The 27,974-nt window shown below is 50.0% G+C and overlaps 4 protein-coding genes and 1 long non-coding RNA gene across 9 annotated transcripts; 4 read left to right on the top strand and 1 right to left on the bottom strand.

The window, feature by feature from the left end:
• Nucleotide 1: 1 nt before the first annotated feature.
• spcs2 (signal peptidase complex subunit 2) lies at nt 2–3,130 on the top strand. Its single transcript, XM_061280371.1, has 5 exons — nt 2–152; nt 970–1,053; nt 2,257–2,409; nt 2,718–2,860; nt 2,923–3,130. Exons 1-5 carry the CDS (start codon nt 111–113, stop codon nt 3,107–3,109), a joined length of 609 nt encoding a protein of 202 aa, XP_061136355.1. The 5' UTR covers nt 2–110; the 3' UTR covers nt 3,110–3,130.
• A 148-nt stretch (nt 3,131–3,278) lies between these two features.
• Nucleotides 3,279–4,571, top strand: abcg1 (ATP-binding cassette, sub-family G (WHITE), member 1). The gene is made up of 2 exons (XM_061280368.1): nt 3,279–3,763; nt 4,156–4,571. The coding sequence occupies exons 1-2, from the start codon at nt 3,701–3,703 to the stop codon at nt 4,396–4,398; spliced, it is 306 nt and encodes a 101-aa protein (XP_061136352.1). The 5' UTR covers nt 3,279–3,700; the 3' UTR covers nt 4,399–4,571.
• A 2,663-nt stretch (nt 4,572–7,234) lies between these two features.
• LOC133155313 (putative olfactory receptor 52L2) lies at nt 7,235–10,265 on the top strand. Its single transcript, XM_061280524.1, has 4 exons — nt 7,235–7,402; nt 7,740–7,966; nt 8,774–9,257; nt 9,877–10,265. Exons 1-4 carry the CDS (start codon nt 7,235–7,237, stop codon nt 10,204–10,206), a joined length of 1,209 nt encoding a protein of 402 aa, XP_061136508.1. The 3' UTR covers nt 10,207–10,265.
• si:cabz01090165.1 (uncharacterized protein LOC100333421 homolog) lies at nt 10,227–24,504 on the bottom strand. The gene is made up of 12 exons (XM_061280367.1): nt 23,854–24,504; nt 16,884–16,983; nt 16,227–16,497; nt 15,547–15,747; nt 15,248–15,414; nt 14,948–15,188; nt 14,477–14,689; nt 14,087–14,391; nt 13,795–13,978; nt 13,491–13,689; nt 13,075–13,309; nt 10,227–10,802 (listed from the first exon to the last, which is right to left on the bottom strand). The coding sequence occupies exons 3-11, from the start codon at nt 16,485–16,487 to the stop codon at nt 13,197–13,199; spliced, it is 1,884 nt and encodes a 627-aa protein (XP_061136351.1). The 5' UTR covers nt 16,488–16,497; nt 16,884–16,983; nt 23,854–24,504; the 3' UTR covers nt 10,227–10,802; nt 13,075–13,196.
• LOC133155227 (uncharacterized) lies at nt 18,299–27,917 on the top strand. 5 transcript variants are annotated; one of them, XR_009714632.1, is made up of 4 exons: nt 18,299–19,355; nt 25,631–25,752; nt 25,974–27,648; nt 27,838–27,917. It is a non-coding gene; the product is annotated as an uncharacterized LOC133155227 (long non-coding RNA). The 5 variants fall into 5 exon arrangements; XR_009714629.1 differs by having other exon boundaries at nt 25,631–25,887; XR_009714630.1 differs by having other exon boundaries at nt 25,631–26,582; nt 27,066–27,648.
• Nucleotides 27,918–27,974: the final 57 nt, after the last annotated feature.

Below are 27,974 nucleotides of genomic sequence, written 5' to 3'. Positions count from 1 at the left end.
AGCTGTGAACCATACTCCAGAACAGTAGGTGGCGGTAATGCTTCATTAGGTTGCCGCAAAGAAGAAGAAAAAGCACAGCCAGGTCAGCGTTGTTTGGGGCGGAAGACAAAATGGCAGCTGCGCGAAATGGAAAGAGTGGCCTCTTAGAGAAAGTGAGTTTGTGCGCTCATGTCTTGAATTTCTTTTGTTTTTTTGATCGTGTCGTCCCGCCAAGAGCAAAATCGGAAACAATGGTTGTTTGAGAGGCAGAGAAGTGCCTGCCTGCGGGCGACCACATGAGCTAACATGCTAACAGTGAATGAAGGCTCCTCGAATGACTTCTTTTGAACAGCGGCGGCCTTTTGGGCTTTTCTCTCTACGCTGTCATGGCAAAGTTGAAAGTGTACTACTTCTTCTCCACGCTGTAATGGCAAAGTTGGAAGTGTACTACATCGCTCTAGAATCAAATCTAAGCGACGAGGGACACCGCTGATGACGTCAAAAAGGAAGGTTCAGAGCACCAGGCAAAAGATAGAGCCCTTTTGTCATATGAACACTTTTTTTTTCTGATTAATCAGTTACAACAATTGATAGAACTGAAATTGTCAAAATCTTGATTCGAGCCACTCAACAGGATATACTATACAGTTTCTGTACCTCCGTTATGACATATGACAGCATTTTCTTCAAAGTCATTTTTTTACATAAAGAGATGGACATTAAAAAATCCTATATCTGATTCATAAAAAAGGTTAACAGATTAGGACATTAAAAATATCCTATATCTGGTTCATTAAAAATGTTATCAACAGATTACTCATCAGTTGCTGCTAGGCGTGAACAATTTCAGGAGAAGATTAAATAGTCACGTATATTGTTTTGACAGATATTCCCATCGTGATTTGAGACAACACACACAAAAATGCCCGAAAATGACACGATACTATCAAAGAGATACAGGTGTAATGACGTTGAGGGGCTTTGTTTCAGTGGAGAATCGACGAAAAGCCAGTGAAGATCGACAAATGGGACGGCGCCGCGGTCAAGAACTCTCTGGATGATGCAGCTAAGCAGGTGGGTGTCTACTACGAATTGTCCACTTGGACTCCGGTCCGATGATGGAGCCCTGTACCTTTGGTTTGAAAAATGTCATTCAATGAGACACTTTCTGCAGCGCTCGAATTTGATCAGAAACCTGTTGTTTTATATATATATTTATATATATATACATATATATACACACACACACACACTATATATATATATATATATACTATTTATATTAGGGGTGTAACGATTCATCGATACACATCAATTAATCGATATAATGATTTATTGGCATCGATGCTAAACGTAAACATCGATTTATATGGCCGTGTTTGACCTCGGACATTAGACGCGACTTTATTTTGAAATCCAGTTCATTGTTGCTTGCTTCCTCTTTCCGGGCGCAGTGCGCGGCGTGTTGCGTTGTGAGCAGAGCAGGCACGTGAAAGGGGAGGCGACAACTAGTACCCGGCTCCTGGGCTGGTGCTATGGCTAGTGTCCAAAAAGACGAGGAAATTTGCTCCCCTTTAGGCTTCGAGTCATTCGTTTGGAAGCACTTTGGATTCCAAAGAAAAGATGGCTCAACGGACAAGACACGTGCAGTTTGTAAATCCTGCCATTCGGTGATCAAATATTCAAGGAGCACAAATCTCGCCGCTAATTTAAAGGAAAAACACAACATCAAGTTCAGTGTTAAAATAAGCACTTTGTATACTACAATACTCTTGTCATTTCCTAAAGAGTTTGCAGTACCTTGTTGATTTTGCGTATGAATTGTTATATATCAGGATATTGTTCTCTATTTTTTATTTAAAAAAAAAAAAAAATCGATCATAGAGCACTATATCGCCATGTATCGTGAATGAATCACAGCAGGCTTTAAGATATTGGCAAATATCGTATTGTGCTTATTTGTATCGCTATATCGTATCGTGACAAAACCCGCAATTTACACCCCTAATATATATATTATACGGACAAAAAAAGCCAAAGTATCTTGTGGAAAAGTACCATTGGGAATAGCTACTTAAATAAGTGGAGTCAAAATGCGCTCTGCAAGAACCAAGATGGTTGGAAGGATAAATGACTAGCATCCAAACAGTAAATTCTATAAAACAAGTCTCATGCCGAGTGAAAAATGAGGCTAGCGTCCAACATGTTCTTGTCAAGAGAAGTTTGGGGCTGTCGAGAAGTTTGGGTACGCTCAAATTGTGCCGGTCGCGTGCGCAGGTGCTGCTGGAGAAGTACGGCTACGAAGAGCATTTTGGTCTGGTGGACGGCCGTCTGGTCATCTGTACGGTCTCGTGCGTCTTTGCCATGGTGGCCCTGGTCTGGGACTACCTGCGCCCCTTCCCCGAGTCCAGACCCGTCCTGGCCTGCTGCGTGGTTTCATATCCTTCGCACTGTGGTGTGTCGCCTTTTTTCACGTTGGGCCATTCCAACTCCATTTCACCTCATTTCTCAACTATGTTCATCTGTACCACAAGAATCGCGCGCAATGGCGTCAGGTGGTTTTTCTCGTAGCTTTGGCTTAGGTGAGGGCGAGTGAAACCAAAGACGGGAAACGACACCTGGATCTCGCCCTCTCGGTCAGCAAGCTACGGATGCGACATAAGCAAGAAAGGAATTCCTAGCTCGTTCGGCCCCGGTAGAAACGTCGGGTCCAGTCGTGAACGTATTCCTTAACGGAGGCCCTCACCTACTTCATCATGATGGGGATCCTGACGCTGTACACGTCCTACAAGGAGAAGAACATTTTCCTGGTGGCCCTCCAGAAGGACCCGGCCGGGATGGATCCGGACCGCGTGTGGCAGCTGGCGTCCTCGCTCAAGCGGTAAGCGTACTCGGAGCACGTCGTCTTGGGGGCCGGGCTCACGGCTGTCCGCCCGCCGGCAGGTTCGATGACCAGTACACACTGCGAGTGGCCTTTACGGACGACGAGCACAAGACGTGGTTGGAGAGCCACATGACCTCGTCGGTGGCGTCCTTCTTCGACGGCAACGGAACACTGGCCATGGACCGCTTTGAGAAGTGCATGTCGGCGCTTCACGACGCGCTGGCCGCTGACAAGAAAAGCAAATAAAAGTGTCTACTTTGTGATCGATCAGTGGGGGGATTTTGTTTGAAAGCCCCTTTCCTGTCGTTGGCGCGCTTCTACCCCCAACCTTCCAGCTAAACATGTCTGGCAGCGCTGCTTTTCTGTGATTCACACTTTTAACAGCCTTACCAACAAAGACTTGTCGGGGTAGTTTGTAGTGGGAGGCGCGGCGGCAGCTCGTGTCGAACCAAATGGCACAAACTTAAATCATCACTTTTCAAGCAATTTGAGATTGTCTTTTAAAACAAGAACCTGAGGGTGTCCGCCTGGCCTCCAGATAAGGATGACGTTCCCGAGTTTCTGCCGATAGTAGCGACGGACAGGTAAGATTGAAGCATTTCACCTATTGTCAGAATTGCCACATTTGGCCAGCCAACGGTATCAGGCACTTGTGGAGAGAGCCAGGGCTTTTCCCTACTCCGAGGCAGGCTGACTGACCTTTGACCTGATCTTTCCCTGCGCCACCCAGGCGAGGCCTAACGCTCCGCCCATGTGCCTTAGAGAGAATTGGCTGTGGGCGGGACCTGCAGTCTCAGAACTCCGGGATGCAGCACTCGTCAGCCGCCGGCCGTCGGGATGGCCTGCTTGGCGGCCCTCTGGTCGGCTCACAATCCGGCCGTCACCAACGCTGTCATCATGGTAGGAGCCGTCGCTCGACACGCAATTTGGACATAGTCTACCGCAATTAGCGCTGTGATGAGTTTCATTCTGAAACTTGTTTTTCAATAAATTGACGCATCAGATAAAAGAAAAAAAAATCAATCCTACTTTATGCTCCTTGATTGAAAAAGCGTTTGCTTGACAGTGCAGCAAATGCACGACTCGGACTGAAGGCATAAAATGGGCAAAATTGTTGAGCGCAAATATGGTCAGTCCGTTCTTGACTACAGACGTTTGTCGGCGAGAGGCTGAAATGACCAAACGGACCAAAAAAAAACAAAAAAACCTTGATCATACATTTTGTACGTGGGCCGTCTTTTTCACTCAATCGAGTGTGTGTGTGCGTGCGTGCGCGTGGACCTGATCATCAGAACACAAACGGGCCTCCGGACCTGCTGCTTGAACCACTATCCGCGTTCGTCTCGGCCGACTCCCACGCGGAGCAGGTGACCGACCGCGTGGTACGCCCACCGCCGTGGCATGGACGTCCTCGGATGGCCGACGTGGGTCTGACAGAAGCGCTGAGGTTTCGGTCATTGCCGCGGAGGCCGGCCGTCAACATCCGCTTCAGAGTACTCGGTCCGGGAAGGACCCTGGTGGAGGAATGGCGGTAAGGAGCAAGTGCAGGTCGTCTTCAAAGTGCCTTCCAGCCGGGCGGAGAGCATGAAAATTGTTGCCTCTTTGCCAGTCGCCCAGAAGGAGATTCAAAGGCGCTTCAACTGTTTGAGAGCAGATTGAAATGTTTTTGTTTGAAAGTAGAACATAAAATGATGAGATGGAAAGGACATTTTGAGGCACCAACATGTTTTGGGATTTCACAAATGTTCACAAAAACATCACCTGTATTTTGTTCGTGCAATCTGCTAATCTGCGGCCGCAAATAGCAAATCCAGATTACTACCTGCTCATGAGCAAGATTAGAACACTACCGCTATCCGCCGTTCAGTGAAGAAAAGTAAACGAGCGGTCTTTGTCTGGGGGTTTGCTGTCTTCTCAGGTAACAAGACTTTGCTGACAGGGATCTCTGGAAAGTTCACCAGCAGAGACCTGGTGGCCGTCATGGGGCCTTCGGGGGCCGGCAAATCCACTCTCATGAACATTCTGGCGGGCTACAGGTCAGCCCAGGCCAAAGCCAACCTCTCCCAGATTAGATCCGGGTGGAGGAATCTGAATCCTTCTCCACCGGGGAATACATGCATTGCGTGGCTTTAGACTTTGCGTCAATCGGTCCGTGGCAAAATTGCTGTGGTTGTGCCAGAGGGTTAGGGTTAGATCTTGTGCGCCCAAATCTTGATGCTTGTCGTAGCAGATCTGGGCGGGCGCTCCTCCGCGCTCGCAGGCCGGTACGGCTGGGCTCGGCATGTTTTCCTTTTGGGTGACGGGGAGACCGGAATGAAGGGTGAAATCCTGATCAACGGCCATTCTCGAGACCTGCGATCCTTCCGCAAAGTCTCCTGTTACATCATGCAGGACGACATGCTGTAGGGTTAGCTAGGCTGGCTTTTATTTGGGAAAGCAAGCGGGTTGAGCGTGTCCCCCTCAATTCTGGGCGTGGACATGAGCCTAAAATACGAGCAAATCCAAGAAACGATTCACTCGATAGGTGGGAACGTTGGTTGCAGACCGCTCCGTTGTTGGTCTACGTGTTTATGTGCCCGTGCATTGACCGTCAAGCGGTCCGGTGTGTAGCCACCTGGTCCACACGGATCTCCTCGTGAGGACGCACGGATTGAGTCCAGGTGTCTTTCGGGTACGGTTTTGAGGGTGTGATCCTGTCCATCTACGGTCTTCATCGAGAGGACCTTCACCGTGATCGTCAAGAAACCTGTCATTTTCAGAAGTCGGACGCCATTCTCAAGGAGTTAGACATGGTGGATGCCAAGCTTTACTTGGACTTTGTAGTTCTCGCCATCTTCTTCTTCGCACTGCGCCTACTGGCTTATTTTGTACTGCGATATAAGATTAGAGCAGAGTGGTAGAGCCGGACTAGGAGACGCAACGAGAGCGCCGGGCCAGAGAGGAAGAGCCGAACCTCCAGGAGAGACGGGTGGAATCAAACCACCGGCACTGAGAGTTAGAAGTAGACCACCTAGACAGAAAGGTTAGAATCGGAACACACTGAGAAAGCGGCCGAACCAGACCACCGGAGTTGGGAAGAGGTAGAAGTAGACCGCTGCGCTCGCTTGGCAAGTAGAATTAAACTACCAACGAGGTTGATTGATTGATTGAAACTTTAGTGATCCCGGGGGTGGGGAAATTCAGGCCCCAGCAGCATTCATACCACAGAGCGAGTATATAAAAGACACACAACTCAATAGGCTCCTATAAGGCTGCCACACAACGGCGCCGCAAAGAAAGGCAATAAGTGTGAAAGAAAAAAGCCATCAAAGCAAAGCCTCGATACTGTAGATCACCGGAACCGGGAGATGTAACCGGAGCTAAGGGTCCGAGCGCTAGAAACGGAGCACTGGTAGAGCTGAACCGACAAGTTGGGGAGGTCGGACGAGAGCAACGGAACTGAGCGCATCAAGACGGTTTTTCATAGCCAGGAGCCAATAGTAAAGACTTTGGAAAAATGTGCAACCTAAGCCTAAGTCCAGAAGAAGTCCTTTCGAAATCAAAGTGCAGTGGTTGGCGTGGAGACTGAGTAGGAAGATCCCGGAACAGGAGCAGGTCTCCGCTTTGTCAAATGACAGGTGGTAGCCCATCCGCAGGGCGAACTTGTCCAGCGCTGTCAAATTCAAATAAAATGTTTGTCCTTTTTTTTCTTATACTAAATCTTTCAATTTGATGTTTCAGTCAGAGGCCCATGCTGTAGTGGACTATGAGCAATGGTAGAGCAGAGCAGGCTCATCTTCAAGCTACTAATGAGCACATCTACGCTATGTGGTCCAAGGATGAGCCTGATTGGTCTCCTGGGTCCTGTTGTTGTTTCATCTTCTTCTTTGGGGGATGGTGATGGAACAAGTATGCTTTTGCCATCCAGTGACCGACCGCTCACCCTCGGGAGTCCATTCATGGCCGAGTGAGACAACACGGCGGGCGTTCCAATAAATGAACAATCCCAGACCGTACAGCATAAATCAAATGTTCTAGACTCCTTTTTAGAAGTTTTCTTCGCAAAAACCGTGACGTAATCAAAGTGTTAGGACCCCAAACGGATCTGAACACTCGCGGTTCACCGGCGGACTGTGGAAAAATAAGAGTTTTTATAAAAAAAAAAAAAATGCAGGATCCATGTAACAATACCGGGACAAAAATAAACGGGAGCGACGTGCATGAATTTACCTTGAAGCAATTAGCACAGCCTTAGTTGTCAGACCATTAGAGGCGGCCGAGGAAGACCCTTTTGGGCAAAATTAGCTCCTTTGAGGCTAATTGGTTCATTTGAGGCTAATTAGCTTGCGCTAACAAGTTTCTCACGAGGAAGAGTTCCATTCCGGCGTTTCCATGACGAGACCCTGGAGTTTAATTTGGCTCGGTCCGACCACCAGCAGGCAACCAGTCAGAGAGCTGCTCGCCCGCCGCATTCGGGACTCGCTCATCCCCACAGGACCTTTGACATTGACCTATAAGGCCAAGTACGGAGCCACCAAGCTTTCTTGCGGCGGACAGAAGGCAGGTAAGGGTCGGAGGCGACCGCTGACTTTGACTCAATGGCTTCACTTTTGCTAGTAGGTAGAAACGGCTAAAGACGTTTCCTGTTTTTCAGCTTCATAATTAAAAGGATGACCCAGAAGAGTTTGATTTATAGTCCGAAGAAAGTGCTGGAACGCTTTTTCCAGCAGCCGTGGATAGGAGTGGCCAGCCCGGCTTAGGGGTTTGCTTTATTTTTATTTTTTTTGCGGCTAGCGTTCTCCTTGGTTTTTGCTTGTGAATTAGCACGATGCTCGTGAAAGCGGCTTGACCCCTGGCCTAAATCTTGCCATTTACAGACAGCTTTTTTTTGCGCTAGGCTCCCGAGGGACCGTTCGGGTTCCCGAGTAATCGCGACGTCGTCTACGACGGGATGTCAGCCGAGAACTCGTCGCACAGCACCTTTGTGTTCTGCGGGTTCCCCGCGCTGGACGAGCGGCGCTGGGTCCTGGCGCCGCCGCTGGCAACCACCTCCGTCTTGGCGCTGCTGGGCAACGTACTTTTGGTTTATGTCATCGCCAGCGTGGAGCGTCTCCACAGCCCCATGTACCTGATAGTGGTGTACAGTAGATCCATCCGTGTGGCATCTAGCCATTGCACGTGTACAGTGAACCCCCATTACATCGTGCCTTCTTTCACGTTTGTGACCTGCTGGCGACAGGGTTTCTTTAAGCGTTTTTTCACAACATTTGGATATAATACAAATGTAGAGAATTGTTGTTGGGAACTTGTGTAAAAGGGAACTATCGACAGAATACAATACAAGCTTGGCGATGGAAAGGGATTCACTGTACCACACCGATGTACCATATATGCTGCTGTGCCTTGACTTACGATTCAACCTTCTCCCGGGACCGAGCTCGTGTCGCAAATAACGCTACCTGTACGTCTGAAGACTTTGAGGAGATTTGGAAAGGAGCCCGGGATACGCCGACGGTGCGTGCCATTCAATTCATAGTCGAGGAATAGCAATCCAATCAAGGAAATGAATGAAACAAACAAACACTCCTCTGTGGTTCTCAAAGAACACAATGCACAACTGAGAGGTAAGAGTGCAATCAATGGCAGGAACACATTTCAGTCAAAGACGCCTGCCTGTCTGCGTCAGGGCACTCCCTAAGCGACAGGGAGCGCTCACGCATATTTACATTGGGTGGCTAGTTCGGTGTCAGCGTCTCGGCCTTGTTTTCTTTGGCTCTCCCGTTCAAAAAATCCTTTTAGTCTTTTATCGGTAGACGGTAGCTCATAGCTGGCGAAACATGTCAGACCCGTAAGTCAAAGCACCCCAGCAGCAGCAGGAGCAGCATGCAGGAAAGTACCGTGTAGCACAAAGCATGTTGCACGTGTACCCAGGTACCTGCTGATATGCGCCCTGTGCCTGGTGGACCTGCTAGCCGTGGCCGCCATCATCCCCAGCACACTGGTGGGTCTGCTAGTAGACGGGACCCGCGTGTCCCTGGCCGGCTGCCTGGCGCAGATGTTCGCCACCCACTTCCTGTCGTCGGTGGAGTCCACCCTGCTCATGGCTATGGCGCTGGACCGCTACGTGGCCGTGTGCCGCCCGCTGCGCTACAAGCAGCTGTTGGGTCGGCGAGCGCTGGTCACGCTGACGCTCTTCACCTTGGCCCGGAGCGGCGCCGTCATGGCCACCCTGGTGGGCCTGGCCGGCTCACTGCGCTTCTGCGCTTCTGACGTGATCCGCCACTGCTACTGTGACCACATGGCGCTGGTCAGCCTGGCGTGCGGCGACACCGGGCGCAGCGCTGCCGCCGGCGTGGCTGTCATCGTCTGCTTCGTGGGCGTGGACATCCCCCTCATCGTCTTCTCCTACGCCAAGGTTTCCACGCTCTCCGTTTCAGAACGACGCTTGCCGTCATACTTGCGGATGGCAGAATGCGAGCACGGTCGGATCGTCGATTGGTCCGACACCAAACACGACTGCCGGCCAGACGGCTCAAGTCGTCACTGAAGCCTGTTTTTCTCAAAGGCTTTGCCTAACTCACTTTTGCCAGCCAGAAAGTATCCGTGGCGTCGTGGTGAAATGTTTACTTGGTCTATCTCACTGGTGCGGAGACTTGTTAGCAACCCGATGGCGAGGCGAATCTCTGCTACGTAGTCTCCTGGATGATTCGGTCGCCAGTGAGTTGAGTCGAGTCTCAAAGGTTCTGTTTTTGGCTGCCCTCTGAGACATCGCGGCCTTTAATTCTCGCGGCCTTTAATCCTGCTCGCAACTTAGGGAATCGTCTTTGCCGGAGACATGGCAGTGCCGCTTTCGTACTTTGTCGCTGAGTCTCTACGACATCACAAAAAAGGGGCTGCGGCGGCCCCTCTCCGACTAAAGGTTTAGTCGTGCAAGACGTCGCCCTGGCGAGAGCGCAAACGGGGGCTCGGTCTCCACCGGTGAGATGGGCCCGTGAGCAATATTGCAATATCTCATCACTTGGTTGCTGACTCAGATCCTTGTCGCCGTGGTGCGGGCGGCGGCCCCCGGGGACGAGCGTCGTAAGGCCTTCCACACGTGCGGCACACACCTGATGGTGATGACGGTGTTCTATCTGGTCGGAAGCGTCACCTTCCTGTCGCACAACCTCGGTCTTGCCATCCCCACCGACGCCAACAGCGCCATGGGGCTCCTGTACATCTTGACCCCGGCCGCCGCCAACCCCGTCATCTACGGGGTCCGCACCGCCGAGATCAGGAACGGCGTCTGCAGCCTTCTTGGCTTCAGGGACGCCACCAAGGCCAAGACCAAGGGCAAGGTCTCTCCCGCCAACGGCGCCCTGTAGATGTCAAGACGCTCAACTGCTTTAACGATGAAAATACTTGTTTTATTTCATTCTTTATAAATCCCACTTTTGTCTTTTCAGTGAAAGCAAAACGTGTGGCTTTGTGGCGCTGCAGAGTGAAACAATCAAAACAACCGAGAAGTGTGCTCAACAGAGAGCTCGTTTGGAGTTTATGTTTCTCACGCAGTCCTCAAATGTTCAGACTCGGGTTCTTCCGTGATCTACACAGAACAAAATGTACCGTATAGTGACAGACGCTCTGAGAATTATTCCTCCATCATGAATGTTTTTCACCGAGTCGTCTTCTGGAATGTTCTAAACGGAACATTTTTAAAAAGAGCATTCTTCACGCAATGTCCCTCGTCGGCTGCTCTCTATAGACCGCCGCTCGAGGAAGCGTCTTCACGGAAAGGCGATTGTTTCCATTCGACGATACGAGTACTTTACTCGTCGATTCTGGCGAAGGAGCCGGGCAACGTGGGTCGGGCGTCCCAAAAGTGCAAAGAAGTCCTGGTGGTGCCAGACCATCTGATGTGGACTCACTTTGCTTGTGAGTTTGGGTGCGCAGGGGTTGCTTCATGCAACCAGGAAGGCTCCTGCAGAGAGGACACGCCTGCGTTAAGATTGCTCGGCTATGGCGTGCATAGACTTAGCGTGAACGTCATTGTCATGTCAACTAACAGAGGCAGAATGTATAAAGCGCCCCCATGTATAATACGCACCCTAAAAATGGCATGTTGATACTGGAAAAAAGCCTGTACCCATGTATAATACGCACCCAAATTTATTTTTTATTTTTTTTAAGTCCCAATGATCGTCACACACGCATCTGGGGGTGGTAAAATTTGTCCTCTGCATTTGACCCATCCCCGTGTGATTTTGATCCATCCCCTGGGGGAGAGGGGAGCAGTGAGCAGCAGCTGCGCTGCGCTGCGCTGCGCTTGGGAATCATTTGGTGATCTAACCCCCCAATTCCAATCCTTAATGCTGAGTGCCAAGCAGGGAGGCAATGGGTCCCATTTTGTTAGTCTTTGGTATGACTCGGCCGGGTTACTTAAGTCCGTAAACGTAAAATTATTTCAGAAAAAGATCATCTTTGGGAACAACCGGATGTTATCCTGCCGGTCAGTATCACTGCGCATGCAGTAGCAAACTCGATAGCGAAGAAATATGTGAGACTCTCAACGGGATCACCAATATTTGAGTGATGTTCCAGTTATTTATCACAATTCTGTATTATTATTATAATAATATAGATAATATATATAAGAATTATTTATTTATTATTCACAATTGTCATGGTGATCTTCCTGGGGATTTCTTAACTAGGCTGGATGTATTTTTTTTGTTGGCGATGATTTCTCCGACTGCCCGTAAAGGCACCACCGCGATCAGTTAGGTTAAAATGAAAAGAGAGGAAAGTGACGAGCGGACATGTGAAAAAGGCGGCTCTGTATGGGAGAGAAGTTGAAGAGGAATAAAAACACCCATGGAAACCAAAACTTGCCCCTCGTCGTGACTCGGAGCCGCAAACAAATGTTTCGGATTTGTGTAGGGTACATTGTGACAGCAAACGAGCAGGTGATCGAGCAAGCGTCTGATACCAGAGCATTGTGTTCGTATGGAGCGTGTTTGAAGTGAACAGCAGAGAAGAAAGGAACAAGGCAAAGTGTTGTGAAATAAAATATTACCTGTAATACGCATTTAGGTAGAGAACTGAACTCTCGCTCTTTATATAGGTGACTTGTCCAAAAAAAAAAAATGTACCCATGTATAATGCGCACCCCAGATTTTAAGACAATAAATTTGTTAATTCTTGCGCATTACATGGAAAAAACGGTAGTTCTCCTCTAGACCTGCAGGGGGCAGAGCGAAACAGCCACATCGCAATTAGACAAACTTCCTGTCAGGTGTCAGGGGCGGGCATAATTGCCTACAGACCGGTATAAAAGCGGGGAACATAGAAGTGAATGGCTCACAGTGGAAGGAAGTAAAGAAAAGAAACTCTCAGAAAGCCCTCAGTTTCTGGTCACACGCAATTAGTAGGAAATGGACTTGGATGCTTTGTTTAAAATGTTTGAATTGTTTGCTCTGGGGTACATACAGGCTGTGTTTGTCTTGGCTTTGAGTGGCTGTCAATTCAGTTGTGGTTGCTTGTGCTTCATGTTTCACTCATGTTTGTATACAATTGCGGAAATTGATTGAACTCAAAGTAATGCAACGTTTCTGTTTTTATCAACCTGACTAATCAACCTCCCAAGTGGTTGTGCGATAAACTGCAAAAAGAAAAAAAAACCCGAAGTCCGAATTGTTCTTGCGTTCAAAGGACCCTGACCCTTTTTCAAGTTGGGGCAAAGAACTGGGGAAAACTAACAACTTGTCTGTTGAGAAACAACTTGAGAGTTAAGCAAAACTTGACAACATCGTCAGCATGAAAATGTGCTCGTAGTTGAGCCACCGCACCTACAGGGGGCAGTGTTGGTGCATAGTGCCTCATCTGAATGATTAAGTTAGGATGCCGTGTTGACCAATACATCGGAAGGTAAGGCGTACAGGTTATTTTAAAAGGTATAACGATTAAAACCGAGTGTATCAGAGTAATAAGAAATAGACAATGGAACAGTATAAGTACCTGAAGCAAACTCAGAAATCAAAAAGTAAAGTAATTAGTAAGCTATTGCTCCAATGAATTAATATAGTTTTGCATGCAAGATTGTCTAGGTCAAAACATAAAAATAATACGAATAATAGATCTGATGAGAAAATTGGCATGTCTTAAATATGAAAAAAAGACCTATAATCGATTTGAATCCTAAGAGTAATAATTCATGACATTAGCTACAATATAAAAAACAAAATGCTACTCACCGGCGCGGGACGACGCTGGTCACTGCCTCACCTCCTCAGCCTGGGCACCGGCGGCAAACCAAATGATAATAACGGGGAGGGGCTGTGGAATATTGGCTTTGATAGACAATTGCTTCCCTTTGTTATTGCGACGCGGCGGCGGCGCTCAAATCCACAACGGTCGTTCCCCTGAGGCCCGCGGCGGTAGCGGCGGCCGGCAACCCGTCCGCAGACAGCTGGCGGCCTTTGTGTGTGCCTGCCGAACAAAAAGAGCATCGCCGATGACTCGTTTGCCACGCCCGAAAAGGCGCCTTTCTGTGGCTTTTCACTCGTTTCCACTCGAGCATCAAAAGGAGATCCATTTGTCAGGGGCTAGAATAGTGTGAAAAGTTGCCCGACCCATCAGCAAACGTGCCAAGCTGAGCGACCCTCGTCACCTTGTCCGGGTGAGGGCAGGGCGGTGCCTCCGCCCCCTCCGTTGGTCTGCGAACAGACGTGGGCGTGTCGGGCGTCGGTGTTGTGTTTGTGGTGGTGGTTGCTGTGCAGCTTGTACTTCATCAGCAGAATGAAGATGAAGACCAGAACGGACGCCACGATGATGCCGCCGAGGATCAGGATCATGGTGCCACCCAAAAACTGAACAAGCCAAACGCCAAGGTCAACATCTCAACGCACACACACGCACGCACGCACGCACGCGCGCACACACACACACCGCCAGAGGTAAAGAGTGCCCCCTGCCTGGTCTCGTATGGAGTGACACCGTCCGTACTCTTGTTCGGTGGCAAAGGCGACGCATCCCACCATCTTTGTGCCGGTCAAGGCGGCGAGGCCGTCGTCGTAGATGGCCAGGACGCACAAGTCGTAATCGCGGGAGGACGCCAGATCGCTCAACAGGAAGTACTTGTGATTGGCCGGGATCATCCTGCAGCCAAAGCATCCATCCATCAATCGGTCCGTGCATGATTTTGGACAGGCCGCAAGACCCGGGTGGATGAGCCGTCCGACAACAGGCTAGGGCGGGTGAGCTCACCTGTAGATGAGGAAGTCGTCCGCAGAGCTGTTGTACTGGATCTGGTAGGTGCGCACGCCTGGAATGTGGTTTTGCGCGGGCCATGTGATGAGGGCGGTGCTCGCCGTTAGTTCGGACACGCTGACCCGCTGCTGGGCGACTCGCGCCTGACCGCCGTTGGACTTGATGGACGTGGGCACGTCCGAGGGCCCCGGGTCGGCGTCCGGCTTGGGCTCTGAGTGCGGCGAGGGGTTGACCACCAGCTCCACTGGCGCCGTGGCCTCGCCGGCCGCGTTGGATGCGATGCACGTGAACTTTCCGGAATCCTGCCGGGAATCGGAGGGGAGGGGCTCAGCAAGGGAGGAGGGCAGCGCCTCAAGAGAAGAAAGGGCGGCGTCCCTCCCGGCCCACCTTGACGGAAGCCTTGAGGATATCCAGCGAGCCGTTGTCATAGCAGACGGTGCGCGACGTGTTGCCCATCAGCTTCCCGTCGGGACTGACCCAATGGGTGGAGGGTTCGGGGTCGCCCATGGACTTGCAGCGCAGGCTCACCTCCTGGCCCTCCATCACAAACATCTTAGACGTGTGGCGAGTGATCATCGGAGCTTCGCACACAAACTCCTCCTGTAGCGAGATGTTCAAATGAGGTTGTGAAATGAGAAGGTTGCTATGGAAATGAGCGCTCTGTAATTGACAGCTATTTGTAATGTTGAAAAGTAAAGGAGGATGGAGGTTCATCAATAACTAGCGGCGTGCGGCGAGATGTCTGGTATTTGGCTGAACTGTTGCCATTCAAATCCTTCATACTAACAAATTGTTAGGAGGCTCCATATCCAAACAAAGCTCTTTATCCTTGCCACAGCCGCCGCACCAGCGTCACACCTCTCTGATGGTCCAGAAGTACTTCCCGGCGAGGTCTCGAGGGGAGGCGCAGGTCTCCAGGTCATCCTCGCGGGTCAGGCGCCGTAACCAGACCAACTCACAGTTGCAGTGCAGCGGATTCCCGCCAAAGCTCAGGACCAAGGCGGTCAACGGCGAGCCCTTCATCTTGGCGTACACCGGGATGCGCAGGAAGAGGGGGTCGGGCGGGATCTTCTTCAGCTTGTTGGACGTCATGTCCAGCCTGGACAAGACGGAACGCTAGCGACGGAAACCTTGCGGGGGCCCGCCTTCTGAACTCACCTGGCCAGCTTGTGGAGGTTGGAGAAGATTCCCTCGGGAACGCTCTCAATGAGATTGTGGTCCAGGCTGAGTGTGTTGACGCTTGCAAGCATGGAGATGGTTTCCCACGGGACGTTCACCAGATTGTTGTAGCTTAGGTCCAAGTCCTCCAGGGTCTCCAGAAAGTCCTGCCGGGACAGGATGGGGTTCAAAAGAATGGAGGAGTTTACCGTTTTGAATTGAGCTGGATGGAGCTTCAATTGGGGCGACTAGTGTATTCCACGAATGTGTGAATGTGCCAATGTGAATCAAGAAGTGACCTGGAAGGCTCCTTGGGAGATGCGGTGCAGCTGGTTGTTGGCAAGGATGAGGTGACGCAGGTTGACCAGGCCCTGGAAGTGGGCGTCGTCCAGGTTAGTCAGACGATTGCCGTCCAAGTGGAGGGCGTGCAGGTCCTGGAGGTCGGCGAAGGCCAACGGCCGGATCTGGCTGATAGTGTTACGGCTCAGCGTCAGGTGGATCTGCCGCCATGACAGCAAACAAACGGCTCAGGCAGGATGCTAGCAGGGCGTTGTCATGGACACCGGCGCCAGATTCTATCATTCGTAATGGTCATCTGCCCTTTTATTAGCGACTTGACTGACGTCGGTCTGGAAATGAACTGAGATGAGATCTGGCCAGCCGCCGCAACCATAGTTCGTATGTGACCGTCGCGCATAACGTCACGCCGGTAGCCGAGGCACGAGCGTCACTTTCTTAATTGAGGCGCTCAAAGTAACTGGAACTGCTGGATATGTTTCTCTACTTCTACGGCTTAGCCTGCCTGGAAGCTATGGGCCACCGGCTTGCAGCGGCCCATCATATCGAAGCAGGGCGAGAACAACGGTTGGATTCCTACAATGGCTGTCTGACTGCTAACCTAGCTCACGGCCAGCAACGCCGTTGACGCGGCGCCGAAAAAATGTCACACCGCAAATGAAGCTAGTGAGGACGTAGATACCAGGCTGGACATGTTGGCGAAGTCTCGGTGCCTGAGCGTGGTGATGAAGTTGTCCATGAGGCGCAGCTCGGCCGTCTGTCTGTCGACGTTAGGCGGCACAAAGAGCAAACCCGTCTTGGCGCACAGAACGGTGTAGGACGGAAGCAGGTTCTGACAGGTGCAGCGCTCGGGACACAGCATGGATGACGACGCGCCGCTCAGCGGGACCAGCCAGTACGCCGCCAGGAGGACCGGCAGGGCCGGCGGCCAGCGGCCCCCCATGGCCGCGCTCCTGCTGACGCACATGTGTGATCAGCTCAACGAGCAGCAAAGAACTCCACAGAACGACCACAGTGTCACAAGATGTGCAAGGTAACATCATTGTACAATGTCCTAAGAGACCGATAGAACCGTGCGACATTGTACGGGTCACAGGAGCTGAAACGACCCACTTTGGCCTCAGCCTTCACGCAACAAAACATTACACATATACGTGTGTGTCTGAATGCGTGTCGACATGCCTGAGGACCAGTGACTGCGTTTTGCTGCAGGCTTTGTGGTCCCCCACTGGGTTCAGTGTATATACATCTAAGAAGGACGCTAATGCAGAATTTCTTGTCATAACGCAGCTGCACATGACATCATCAAGAGCCTCGGCCAATTATCATACAGTTGTACCTGAGAAGGGGCGGTCCTCTTCACGTAGGGTGTGGCTGCGGAGGCGGGGCTAAAGGCGTCCCAAAGCCCTCATTGATTCCTCGAGGTGTTCGTCGTTGGCCTGCGGGCGGTAGAGAGACAGACGGATGCTGATGACGGCAAAGTACTATAATATTTTCAAGTCCTTTCAGACTTTTGCTGACAGCAAATTACTGTCAGTTGCTCATTTTGTTCATATTGTTTATCTGTCTTGGTGTTTTGTTAAGCCATGTCAGTTTGCCGAGTCTGTTAGTTTGTGTTTTGCTCAATCAGTGGCGTTTACTATGATGTATTTTTTTTCTATTACAGCCCATCCATTGGGGGTGTAAATGGGGCGGGACTACCAAACAACTCAAGGATGCCGAAGTGGAGGGATCAAAATGTTGGATGCATCAAGCCACACAACTCATTGCACCAAAACCTTAAAGTCAAAGTCAGCTTTATTGTCAATCCCTTCATATGTCAAGACACACAAAGAAACCGAAATTCGGTCTCCTCTATCCCACGGTGACGAGACATAGTACACGATAGACATGGAAGTAGACGACACCAAATAAAAACAAGAAGGCACAAACAATAAATAATAAATAATAAATAAATAATACGAGTGATGAATAAATAATAAACAAATAACAAAGAAGTGCCTGGTCAAAGTGTTATAGGGAAGGTTTCGCCAAAAGACTTTGTTTTGTTAGCGGTTCGGTGCCTTCAATCTATGGAAACCACGGACACAATAAAGCGGTAAACTCGAGATGACACAAAAATAATAAAAGTGTATTTCACTTTCATAATATTGCGTGTCGATGCAGCTGTTTTCATAGCAGTCTTTCTGCTGACTTTAGAGCTGTGCGCTCTGTTTTCACTTGTATAGTTATATTCTTAAGGAACACAATAATGTGTTAAATGCATTCGTTAGCTTTTCGCGAGCATGAGCTTACGAAACCGTGTTCATAAATATTTTGAGAGGATTTATTTTGTTACGTGTAATGCACGTATGGACGTCTTCAGCCGTTGACATCTTTTAATCAATCAAAATATTTGCGGCGCAAGTAAACGCTACCTCGGCTAAAAAACTACAAATATGTCGACCGGAAAGGGAGGTGCTGTCGATGCTGAGAACGGGGTCCTCGAGCCATTTGTCCGCTCGATGGTCGTACGCATCTTTTCTGAGACCCCGACGCGCTTGGGTGTCGCTGCTGAGTCAGAATAAAAAAAGGAACGCAGAGCAATCACTTGTCACGTAGCGTCTTTGGTTTGTTTGCAGATTTTGCGTGCGCTCCTTGGCTGCAGCAGGACACATGCGTTCATATTTCTTCTTTCCCCATCTCCCGAGAAAAAACACGCAGGCATTTATGTATTCACCGGTGTGTGTGTGACCCTTCCTATGCGTGATTCCTTCCTGCTTCCCGCAGTAGGCGGGCGGGCTGGAGGCCTCGACTAAGCCGCTTTCCACCACACAAACCAAAAGATAAGACGCCACTTGCATTATTCCTCCCGCCAGTTGGGATTAAAACGCGCGCACGCGCGCGCACGCGCACTGCTTGAGGATGAGTGGTCGCCGGATGGTTTGTGACAGCGAGTTGGAGCGAGCATGTTTCATGTAGGGTTGTCACAAGAACCGATACTTCCGCTACCAATTCGGTAACAACCCGCAAAAAATACGTCGGTACCTGCTTTTTTTGTGGTACCGTTAGAACCGAATATTTTCTAATTTTCTAAGCAGCATTTAACTTTTCATTCGGCGAGCGCGCTGTGTCGATTGTTGCCAGAACTGAAGGGGGCAGTATGGAGCAACAGTCAGCGGCGCTGAAGAAGAAGAAAAACTTTCGGTAATTCATATCAATGGCTTCAGCAAGTGGGAGTGGGAGTTCAACACGCCGGCCGGTGTTATAGGTTAACTTGCTCCCATGTTATCTTGCTTTCCGTCTTCAGTTTTCAGATTTGTCACAAGCGACATGGAACTTGCCTGACTGCAAAAAATATTAAAATATTTTTTAAAAATGGCGATTCTCTCCCAATTACATCCGTCGGTTCTGGTCAAGACGCTTGTCTCGGTCACGTGACATGGCACGTCAGTCGAGCCCGCGAAGCAAGCAAAAATAAGCAAGAAACATGTTTGGAAGGCTTCTTCGGAAAGGGAAAACCCCCCAATGAGGAGACGGAAGAAGAGGCTACGACTTCTAAGAAAAGGAAAGCTGCATTTAAAAGAACATTTCTGGAGTCCTACTTAAAATATGGACTTATCGCCAGCGGTGACTCTGATGTATGGCGACAGGCTAGCTAACGAGGCAATGAAGCCTTCAAAACTGCTTCGACACATGGAGACCAAGCATCCTGCATTAAAAGACAAACCTTAACCACTTCCGGTGTCTTTGTCTCCGATTACGCCTAGATGGCACCGGCGGCTCGTTTCTGAGAAACAAGCTCAGTGCTCCCACTATTTCAACGTAATGGGTGAGTTTTATTTTTATGTCGTTTATACTTGTTTTTATGCCGGTCGTATCATTTTATTTTTATCGTATTTATATATTCACTATAACGGTATTATTTATTTATATAAATGTTCAAATATTTCTGACACGTAACCGGTCCGTGGCGCAAAAAAGGTTGGGGATGGGGACCACTGGTCAAAGCTGCCCTTTTGTCTTTAAGAGATGGCCATGGTACCACCTGCCAGGTGGAAAATAGCACACGCACTCACGCACAGTGACTACAGAGAAGTTCCATTAGGAAGGTCTTCCTGGAGACAAAGCTTATTTTTAGATGACACAGATGCATGCGCGCGCACGAACGAACGCACACACACACACGCACACGCACGCACACACACACACACACACACACACACACACACACACAGTTTCAGGGTACGCACAGCACAAAGATCAAAGCTGGTGTGTTTCTAAAACCATCAAGCATGAACGACACAAAATGTGGCCACGGCTCTGTTTATGAAATATTGTCTCTATCTGCGGCGAACACGTTAATGGAAACGCTCACCCAACTGAATTTAGTCCAATTTTTTTCTGGCCCACTCACATGATATTCGTTCACGTGGGTGTTGTCATGGTCCGTCTTTGAGTTGCTTCGGATGTTAGTTTGTTTTCTGGCGTGGCTGTGGTCAAGGTCTGTCTGGGCAAGTTATTGCGCGCCAGCACCTCTTTTCGTTTGCTCATTTCCCGGTGTCCTCCTACCTTTTGTGCCTCGTCCTGGTGTCCCATGTTGAGTCGTTTGTTAGTTTGTCTGTATTTATGCTGCATTTGAGGGAAGCGGGAAGTTGGACATTTCGCTTTCCGCTTCCTCGCATCTTTCCGTTTTGGGTCCTCGTCCCCTCGCATACCTGACAAGTGTACTATGTGTGCGCGTGCATGTGTGCGTGTGTGTTTTGTGCTCTTGCGTATTTGGCTGTGAATGGGTTTGTGTGTGTGGGTTTTGTGCACAACCATGAGGCAGGAGGCTGTGTCTATCAACTGCCATTGATATGACGCTGTGCAACAGTGTGCTGTCAAGCATGTATTTGTATTTGCGTGCGTGTGTGTGTAGGCCCGCATTTGTCTCAGTCAGTCCAGTGAGTCAGTCAAGTGTGCTTCAATCAGATTAAGGCTCAACATCTCGTCGTCCCTGTGATTCCAGCCTGGGGGCTTCTTGGCGATTGGCCTACGCACACGCACACACACACACACACACACACACACACACACACACCCATGGATGGATAGGCACGCATGCACACACGATACGAGAGCCTGGCAGCGACCCGATGAGTACCCATTTAAAAAACTCTTGCACAGAGCTGTCCACGTGCAAAAGTGCTGATTAACATCAAGTGTTGGCTTGGTAACCTGATTGGCAGCCCCTGTAGCTGTGTGCGGAAGGAACTAAGTGAGAGTCAAACTCAAAGTCAAAGAGTGTATGCCCGTGTATGCGTGAGTGTGAACGGCGCTTTGATGTTGGCGCGAGCGGGCCCGGGAAGCCGAGCGTCGTGAAGCCAGCTTTTGACACACTGCAGAGGCCTCTTTCCTGTGCGGCGCTTTTTCATCTATGATGGAAGCACAGCACGGCCGGTGTCCATTCTCTCGCTTCAATGTATTGAGATGATTGGTTCATTATAAAGAGAATATTGGAGTTTGTAATGATGTACGTAATTTTAACCTTCAACACACGCACACACGCACACGCACACACGCACACTTGCATGTGCGCATACACGCACACAAAACAAACACAGATGTAAGGTAGCAAACTATGTACACACAACTAAGCGTGAGTGCACACAGGCAGACGCATACACCAACATACTCACGCTAGCCGCTAAGTGGCACGCCTGCCGCTAAAAAAGTGTCTCGCTACGCGCGGTCAACGGCTCGCCACGGGCTCGCCACGGGCCTTCTCGCCATTCCCAGCTCTCAGCCGTTGTTAGCAGATGTTAGCAGCACGCAGTCAAGCGACGCTAATGCGCGTGTTAGCGAGGGCCGACATCCGGATGAGAAGCGATGTTTATTTTTCCATTTGTATCGTGGCTTCAGATCCCTCCAAAGTAAAATGAAACAATGGCAAATGAAGTCATTGGTCAGCAAAAAGTTATTTCCAGCTTTGTCTTCTTGTTATCTGTGCTAGTAGGGACTCACACACGCATGCACGCACATACACACACACGCCCCCCCCACACACACGCCCCCCCCCCCCCCCCCACACACATACACGTACACACGCCGCATTAGAAGGCCATAAAGAGACAAAAGGAGGATTATTTTCTTCACGCACTAAAGCGTGGATTAGTCATCTGCTCTCTTAATAGAAAACTGACCTCAATAATTCATGTACGTGTGCGTGAGCCAGTGTGCGACTCTATGCAAGTGTGTGCCTTTGAGTGCCAATTCAGTAACTTGACAAAGCCAAATTATTAGCAACGGTTGGTGCTATGTTGGTCAAGCACAAACACTAATATCATTCCATGCAGTAGACTCGGGAACGATCGCATCGTAGGACCAAAAGATTCATTGGGCAAGGAGAGATCGGTCCGTACAAAGTCCACCAAGAATCCTTGTAGCGGCTATTCCGTCTTCAAAATAAAAGCGCACTAAATGAGCCACAGCAGATACTTTGATGGAAAAAATGCAGCAAAAGTGCGGATCGGCCCCCGTGACGGGCCGGTTCTGGCCCCCAGGCCATATGTTTGATACCCTGGCCTGGTGCGTGTTCCCACGTTTGACTGCGTGCGCTCGCATTCACGCAAGTGTTCTTGTCTGAATTGGTAGCCCATATGAGCCGACATTTGCCCATTTAGCATCTTGTGCTAAGAGATAATCGTGGGGATCAACCAAAAGTCTGTGATGTTTAATTGATGATCAGAGGCTGTGCTCATGAATATTCACGAGCAGAGGCGACAGCTCCTGAATATTCAAAAGCTGAATTATTCACACACGCAGAAGGCTGTAAATGGTGCCGCCCCGCAAAGGAAGTCCTCCCGCGCTCGTCCAAAGCCAAAGTCAACTAGACCCGGTGGACTCGTAAATGCGCTAAACCGACACAAATGAGCTAGCGGCGGGCCAAAGCGTACGTGCCGCCATCACCGTAGCTGAGTCAAACGTCAGCATCGGCACGGGGGCCGCCGCATTCCGTATTAGCGCCATGGCTCCTTAGCGGGGACAGTGGGCCCATAACAATAGCCCGCATTCAACTATTTCAATAGCAGCCTTCGCACCCGTACGGAAGGAGCCCGGCTACAGATTGTCCCCGTTTTATTTGAGAAATCACCTAACTTGTCCCAGCCGTAGCACCCGTTTGACAATGAAGCTCAGAGTGCACGCGGGTCGGGCGGCATACGCAGCAGCAGCAGCAGCAGCAGCAGCTTCCAAATTTTTCCAAATTTTCCAAATCCGTCCCAAGCGGCTTTCAGACGTATCAGATTTTCAGTCTGAATGGCCATCTCGCATTCCACACTTTTAGCTGTGGATCACTCCAAGCTCACATTGACACAAATTCAAGACACAAGGATGGTTTTAGAGGATCATCTCAAAAGCCTGTCAGGCGTTTGTCGTCCTTGGTGCAAAATCTGGACTAAAATGGAGGCATTGTCTCGACGGGTGTGCCGGCAGCCATTAGCCGCTAAAGCAATATAGGGGACGCGGAAACCGCAATGGTTCAAATAAATATGGCTGGAGCAAGAGGAAAGCACAAAGGAGAGAAAGAGTATTTAAAGAAAGAAGGAAGCAAGCAAGCAAGCAAGGAAGGAAGGAAGGAAGGCAGGAAGGAAACAGAAGGGCTTTAATGTAGAAAGGAAGGAAGGAAGGAAGGAAGGAAGGAAGGAAGGAAGGAAGGAAGGAAGGAAGGAAGGAAGGAAGGAAGGAAGGAAGGAAGGAAGGAAGGAAGGAAGGAAGGAAGGAAGGAAGGAAGGAAGGAAGGAAGGAAGGAAGGAAGGAAGGAAGGAAGGAAGGAAGGAAGGAAGGAAGGAAGGAAGGAAGGAAGGATTTTTATAGTTGCAATTGCAATCGCATTATGAAGAGAACATTGTGGTTGAGAGCATTTGACTTTCTCCGTGCTGTTCCATTGCCAAATCCAAGGCGCCCCCCCCTCCCACACACACACACACACACGCACACACACACACACACACACACACACACACACACACACACTCACCCCCCTTTGCCTCCTCCCCTGGGGCTTCTCATACTCGCCCTGATGTATAATAGATGAGGCGGTACAAGCACACACGCACGCGCGCACATTCCTGCACGGTGGGAGGGGGAGACGGCTTGGGAGGCAGGGTGGGGGGGGATATCAGTGCATGTATCGCTCCACATGCGCGCGCGCGCGCAGGGGATAATGGCAGCGTGTAATCAGATTACGACGATGATTCACTTCCCGCCAATTGAGGAAGAGATCAAAGGCTGCGTCCTTGTACGCTGCCAATCATTCAATCAATCAAAGTAATAAAATAAAAGCTTACCGTCAGCCGCTTTGTGAGGATGTCGAAAAGACACGGCTGGGGAGTGGTGCTTGTTTGTGCGTGTGAAGGGGGGGGTCCTCGGTCAGTTGTGGGGTGGGTGGGGGTGAGAGGGGAGGAGCGGCCGTGTCGTGCAGCGCCGCGTCGCGCCGCGTCGCGCCGCGCCGTGCCGTGCCGTGCCGTCCTGTCAATCAAGCATCTGAACAAGTAAATCCCATTGCAGATTGTGGGAAGCCTGCAGATCATGCACGTGCTCGCCTGCCTCCATCCAGGCGGGCGGGGTCCCGGTTCCGCTCGGCACCGATCGATAACACGTGATAACGCAAAAGGAGCCAATAATCACGTCTACTCTCTTCCTGGCGCCTCCGCAGTGCGCCGTCCGTCAGCTCGCGCGTGCTCTTCTCATCCCGCCAGAAAGCGCTCCTCGTCTCCTCCGAGCATCTTCCAAATCTTCCTGGCTGCCTTCCTTCCTACGCTCCTATCTTCCTTCCTTCCCTGCAAAGAGCAGCCACGCCAAGTGGGAGACTCTCGTGGGCGCGCGCGCGGAGTGCACGAGCGAGGCGAGAACGCGCAGAAGCGAGCGAGCAATAGAAAAGGATTGGAACAGAAGGACAAGCCCTGCCCTCCGCCCACCGTCCATCTGTCAATCACTCCACGAGCACACGTCGGTCGCGTGGCTCTCCGAGGACAGGAGCGAAGGAGCCGCTTGAGAGAACGGATGCAAAGTTTCCATTCCAATGGCAATGAGAGAACATGACCAGCATTCATTCAAACTTGATTTGAAGGGGACTGCTTGCGTTGCACGGAGCAGAACCAGCTTCAAGCTGATTTGCATCTGCAGTACAATCCATGCACGGCAGAAGCAGCGACAGCAAAACCCCAGAGGTCGCAATGCAGCCAGTCAAACGTGAAAGCTTCCTTGTGTGCGTGCGTGTCCAACAATTCTTAGAAACCGTTGGCAAGTACTCACAGCATTTTAAATCCCGAGAGGGCAAGGAAAAAGTCCAAGAGGCAAGAGAAGGGATCGCACATGGGAGGATCTCTCTTCCGGGTCATCCGGGCTGCAACGTGTTTAACACACAATGTCACACAAAACAATATGGAATAAAGTCGTGCAGGTACTCTCAGTCTTCGCGGCAGCGCCTGCGAGGAGATGGTTCACCTCGCATCACCATGATGTTGTCTCTTTGGGTCAGGTGTGTGCGTAAGAGAGAGAGGGAACCTTTGAGCATCCTTGAACGCTCACCTTATGGTCGACTACATTTTTTGCAGTTTTTTTTCTCCTCCTTCCTCCTGCTTCTAAACAACATCTAAGTAACCTTTGTGACATTCAGAACATTCGATAGGGGTGAGTGATGAATGATTGGTCCACACGCAGATCCAGACACAAGCTGCCTCCATTCTCATGCCAGTGGGTGGTGAGATGAGCACAGTGAAAATGGAACTTTGCTGTCTGGAGAGACCATGCGTGACTTCCTCCACACACACGGCAAAAATGGAGCTTTGTTGTCTGGAGAGACCCTGCGTGACTTCCTCGACACACTAGCATACACTGACACTAGAGTCCAAAATAGACAAGAAACACGCAAAAGAACTAAAGATTAGGGCTAACCTAATGCTAACTTCTTGCTAGCTAGCTTAATAACAACTTGCTATTTTTAAGCTAACTTGGATGTTCACACTGCATGTGGTTTGAGTTTTGCTAATTTTAAGATAACTTGGATAAATTCCACACTGCATGTGGATTGAGTTTTGTGCCCTACTGTACGTTGTTTTTCAGACGCTGGCCATAGGATGGATGGATTGAAGAGCAAGCTAGAATTACAACACGGTAGCTACGGGTTGATTGCCAACCATTGATTCATACGGCTTTGCTTTTCGGGCAGTTCTTTCCGGGACTGGGTAAGTAACTTCTGTGCTTAAATAGTGTTGTTTTGTCATGTTTCGTGTATTTTGAGCTCATATTTTGTCTTTTAAATGTGTCATGCCCCGCATACGGACCGCGTACGGACCGCGTACGGACCGCGTACGGACCGTGTAAGGACCGCGTACGGATCATGCAAGTTCAAGCTTTTGCTGCACTGTATTTGCATTGTTTTTGGTGCTTTTATGTATCCCTTTAGAGAAAAGGAGACAAATTGCTTCAGAACGCGATGCCTTCGCCGCTCAACGCTCCTTCTGGAACAAACGAGTGATGAGATCCGGGGTTCTGTTGTATCCGTGTTGGTGTGTGTGTGAGTGTGTGTGTGAAGTTACCTTTGAGATAGCAATTTAACAGCTGAGTACACACACACACACAATCAGGGCTTACTACACACTAGGGAGCTGAGAGAGCATCACAGAAAAAAGCCTGATCCAAAGAGACAAGTAAGGATTGTTCACAACCATGTGTGCATCTGTGTGCGTGTGCAAGTGTATGTAAAAGGCACACTTTGTCAATTTAACATTATCAGACGACTGATAGCTCTAATTCTCTCGCCACGCACGCACGCACGCATGCACGGACGCACCCACGCGCGCACCCACTGTGTCTGTGACAGCAGAGGTGACTTTTGAGGAAATGCGGCGGAAGTAGAGAAACTAGGAAGATGAATAAAACACAGTTAAGGGGATGAAGACTACTTATCATCATGATGGGTGACAGATGATTGAGAGCTGTCAGTCATCATGATGAAAAAAGTTCAACAGAGCAGCTGACATGTTCACGTCCAACGTCAACAGCTCGACTTTCAGTGAGTACGCTCCAAATACTCGGCTTTGGGTTTGACGTGCTGGGGATACAAATGCTGCGCCGTGCACACACATGGGCACCTGTGTGTGGAGCTCTATCAAAAAACAAGGAATTAATGTTATCTCCTAAACACACACACGCGTATGAGGCGGCGGTGATGAAACCAAGATTGAGGACAGCCATGTAGGTGAGGAGGAGGAAGGTGAAGAGAAGGATGAAGGCTAGCAAATGCAAATGTGTTTGCACGGCACGGGGGTGTGCGACACGAGGAGACACGCCGTGAGTGAGTGCGTGCGTGCGTGCGTGCGCATGTGTTTGCGTGTTCCCATCTAGTGCGGTGCCCTTCTATTGAGGATTCCCACTATCTGGGTCTCCCGCAGTGAATGTTAAACAGCGATGAAGAGGAACAGGAAGTGCTCTTCCCCTTACGTAAGATCCCAGCGGACGTCCTCACATTTCACAAGCATTTGGTTCATTCCGACAGGCGCCGGCCGACATTGTGGCGGAATCTGGGCGGCTGAGCTTCACTCTCCTGCAAATTTCCCAAATTGGAGCCTCCTGATCTTCATCACTACTTCAAGCACCTCCTAGCCTCCGAGCTGCGTTTTCGACAGCAAACTGCAAATAAGGCTCTCTCTCGCACACATGATAAAAAGCACCAAAGTGAGTCAGTGTTGGATGTGATGAGGATGAGGGGGCGGGCACTGCTGCTCAGATGACTCACTAAGGGAGACCATCATGACGAGGAGGAGGGAGATGATGAGGACAAACAAGATGAAGATGATGACCCCAACTGTCCGTGCGGCACTCGGTTGACCTCAGGTGACCTCTGGCGCTTCAATGTCATTGGCTGACGTGGACACTCCCTATCATTGGAACTCTGACCTTGCCTGCGGGTCATCTGTGTTTGTTTGTTGTTTTCATTTTGAAACGTGATTGTTGATGCAAATGAGCTCGACAAAGAGACATCAAAGGCAGTGGAAGAAGCCTGTTTGGAGAAGATAAAAGCAGAAAACACCAGCCGTCGTCATTGGAAGGAGCTGCTTGGAACACAGGACAAACCCCAGGTAGGAGGGTTATAGCCTCCCAGTTGATGTACACCTGACAATTATTGTTGTCAAAGGTTAGTGCCAAAGGTTCATAGAAAATACGTACATTTGCACTTAGCCTACGGTGTGCTCAGGTTCCCTTTGGGGTACCCCACGTTCAGTTCCACACTACACGGAATGAAATCTGCTTTCTTTTCTGATTTCTAGGTCTTGCGTCTGCACTCCGGTGGATCCCCCCTTTCAGCACAGCTGCTCGCTTTTTTGAGAGTCTTTTGCGTGACAGAAGGCAAGACCTGTCCCTGCCTTGTTCCCTTAATCTGTTTTACCCCAACCTGCTCCCCCCC

Source organism: Syngnathus typhle, linkage group LG6 (genome assembly GCF_033458585.1).
Source record: "Syngnathus typhle isolate RoL2023-S1 ecotype Sweden linkage group LG6, RoL_Styp_1.0, whole genome shotgun sequence".
Taxonomy (NCBI): domain Eukaryota; kingdom Metazoa; phylum Chordata; class Actinopteri; order Syngnathiformes; family Syngnathidae; genus Syngnathus; species Syngnathus typhle.
The sequence above is the reverse complement of the archived record's forward strand: the minus strand, read 5'-3'. Positions and strand labels throughout refer to the sequence as shown.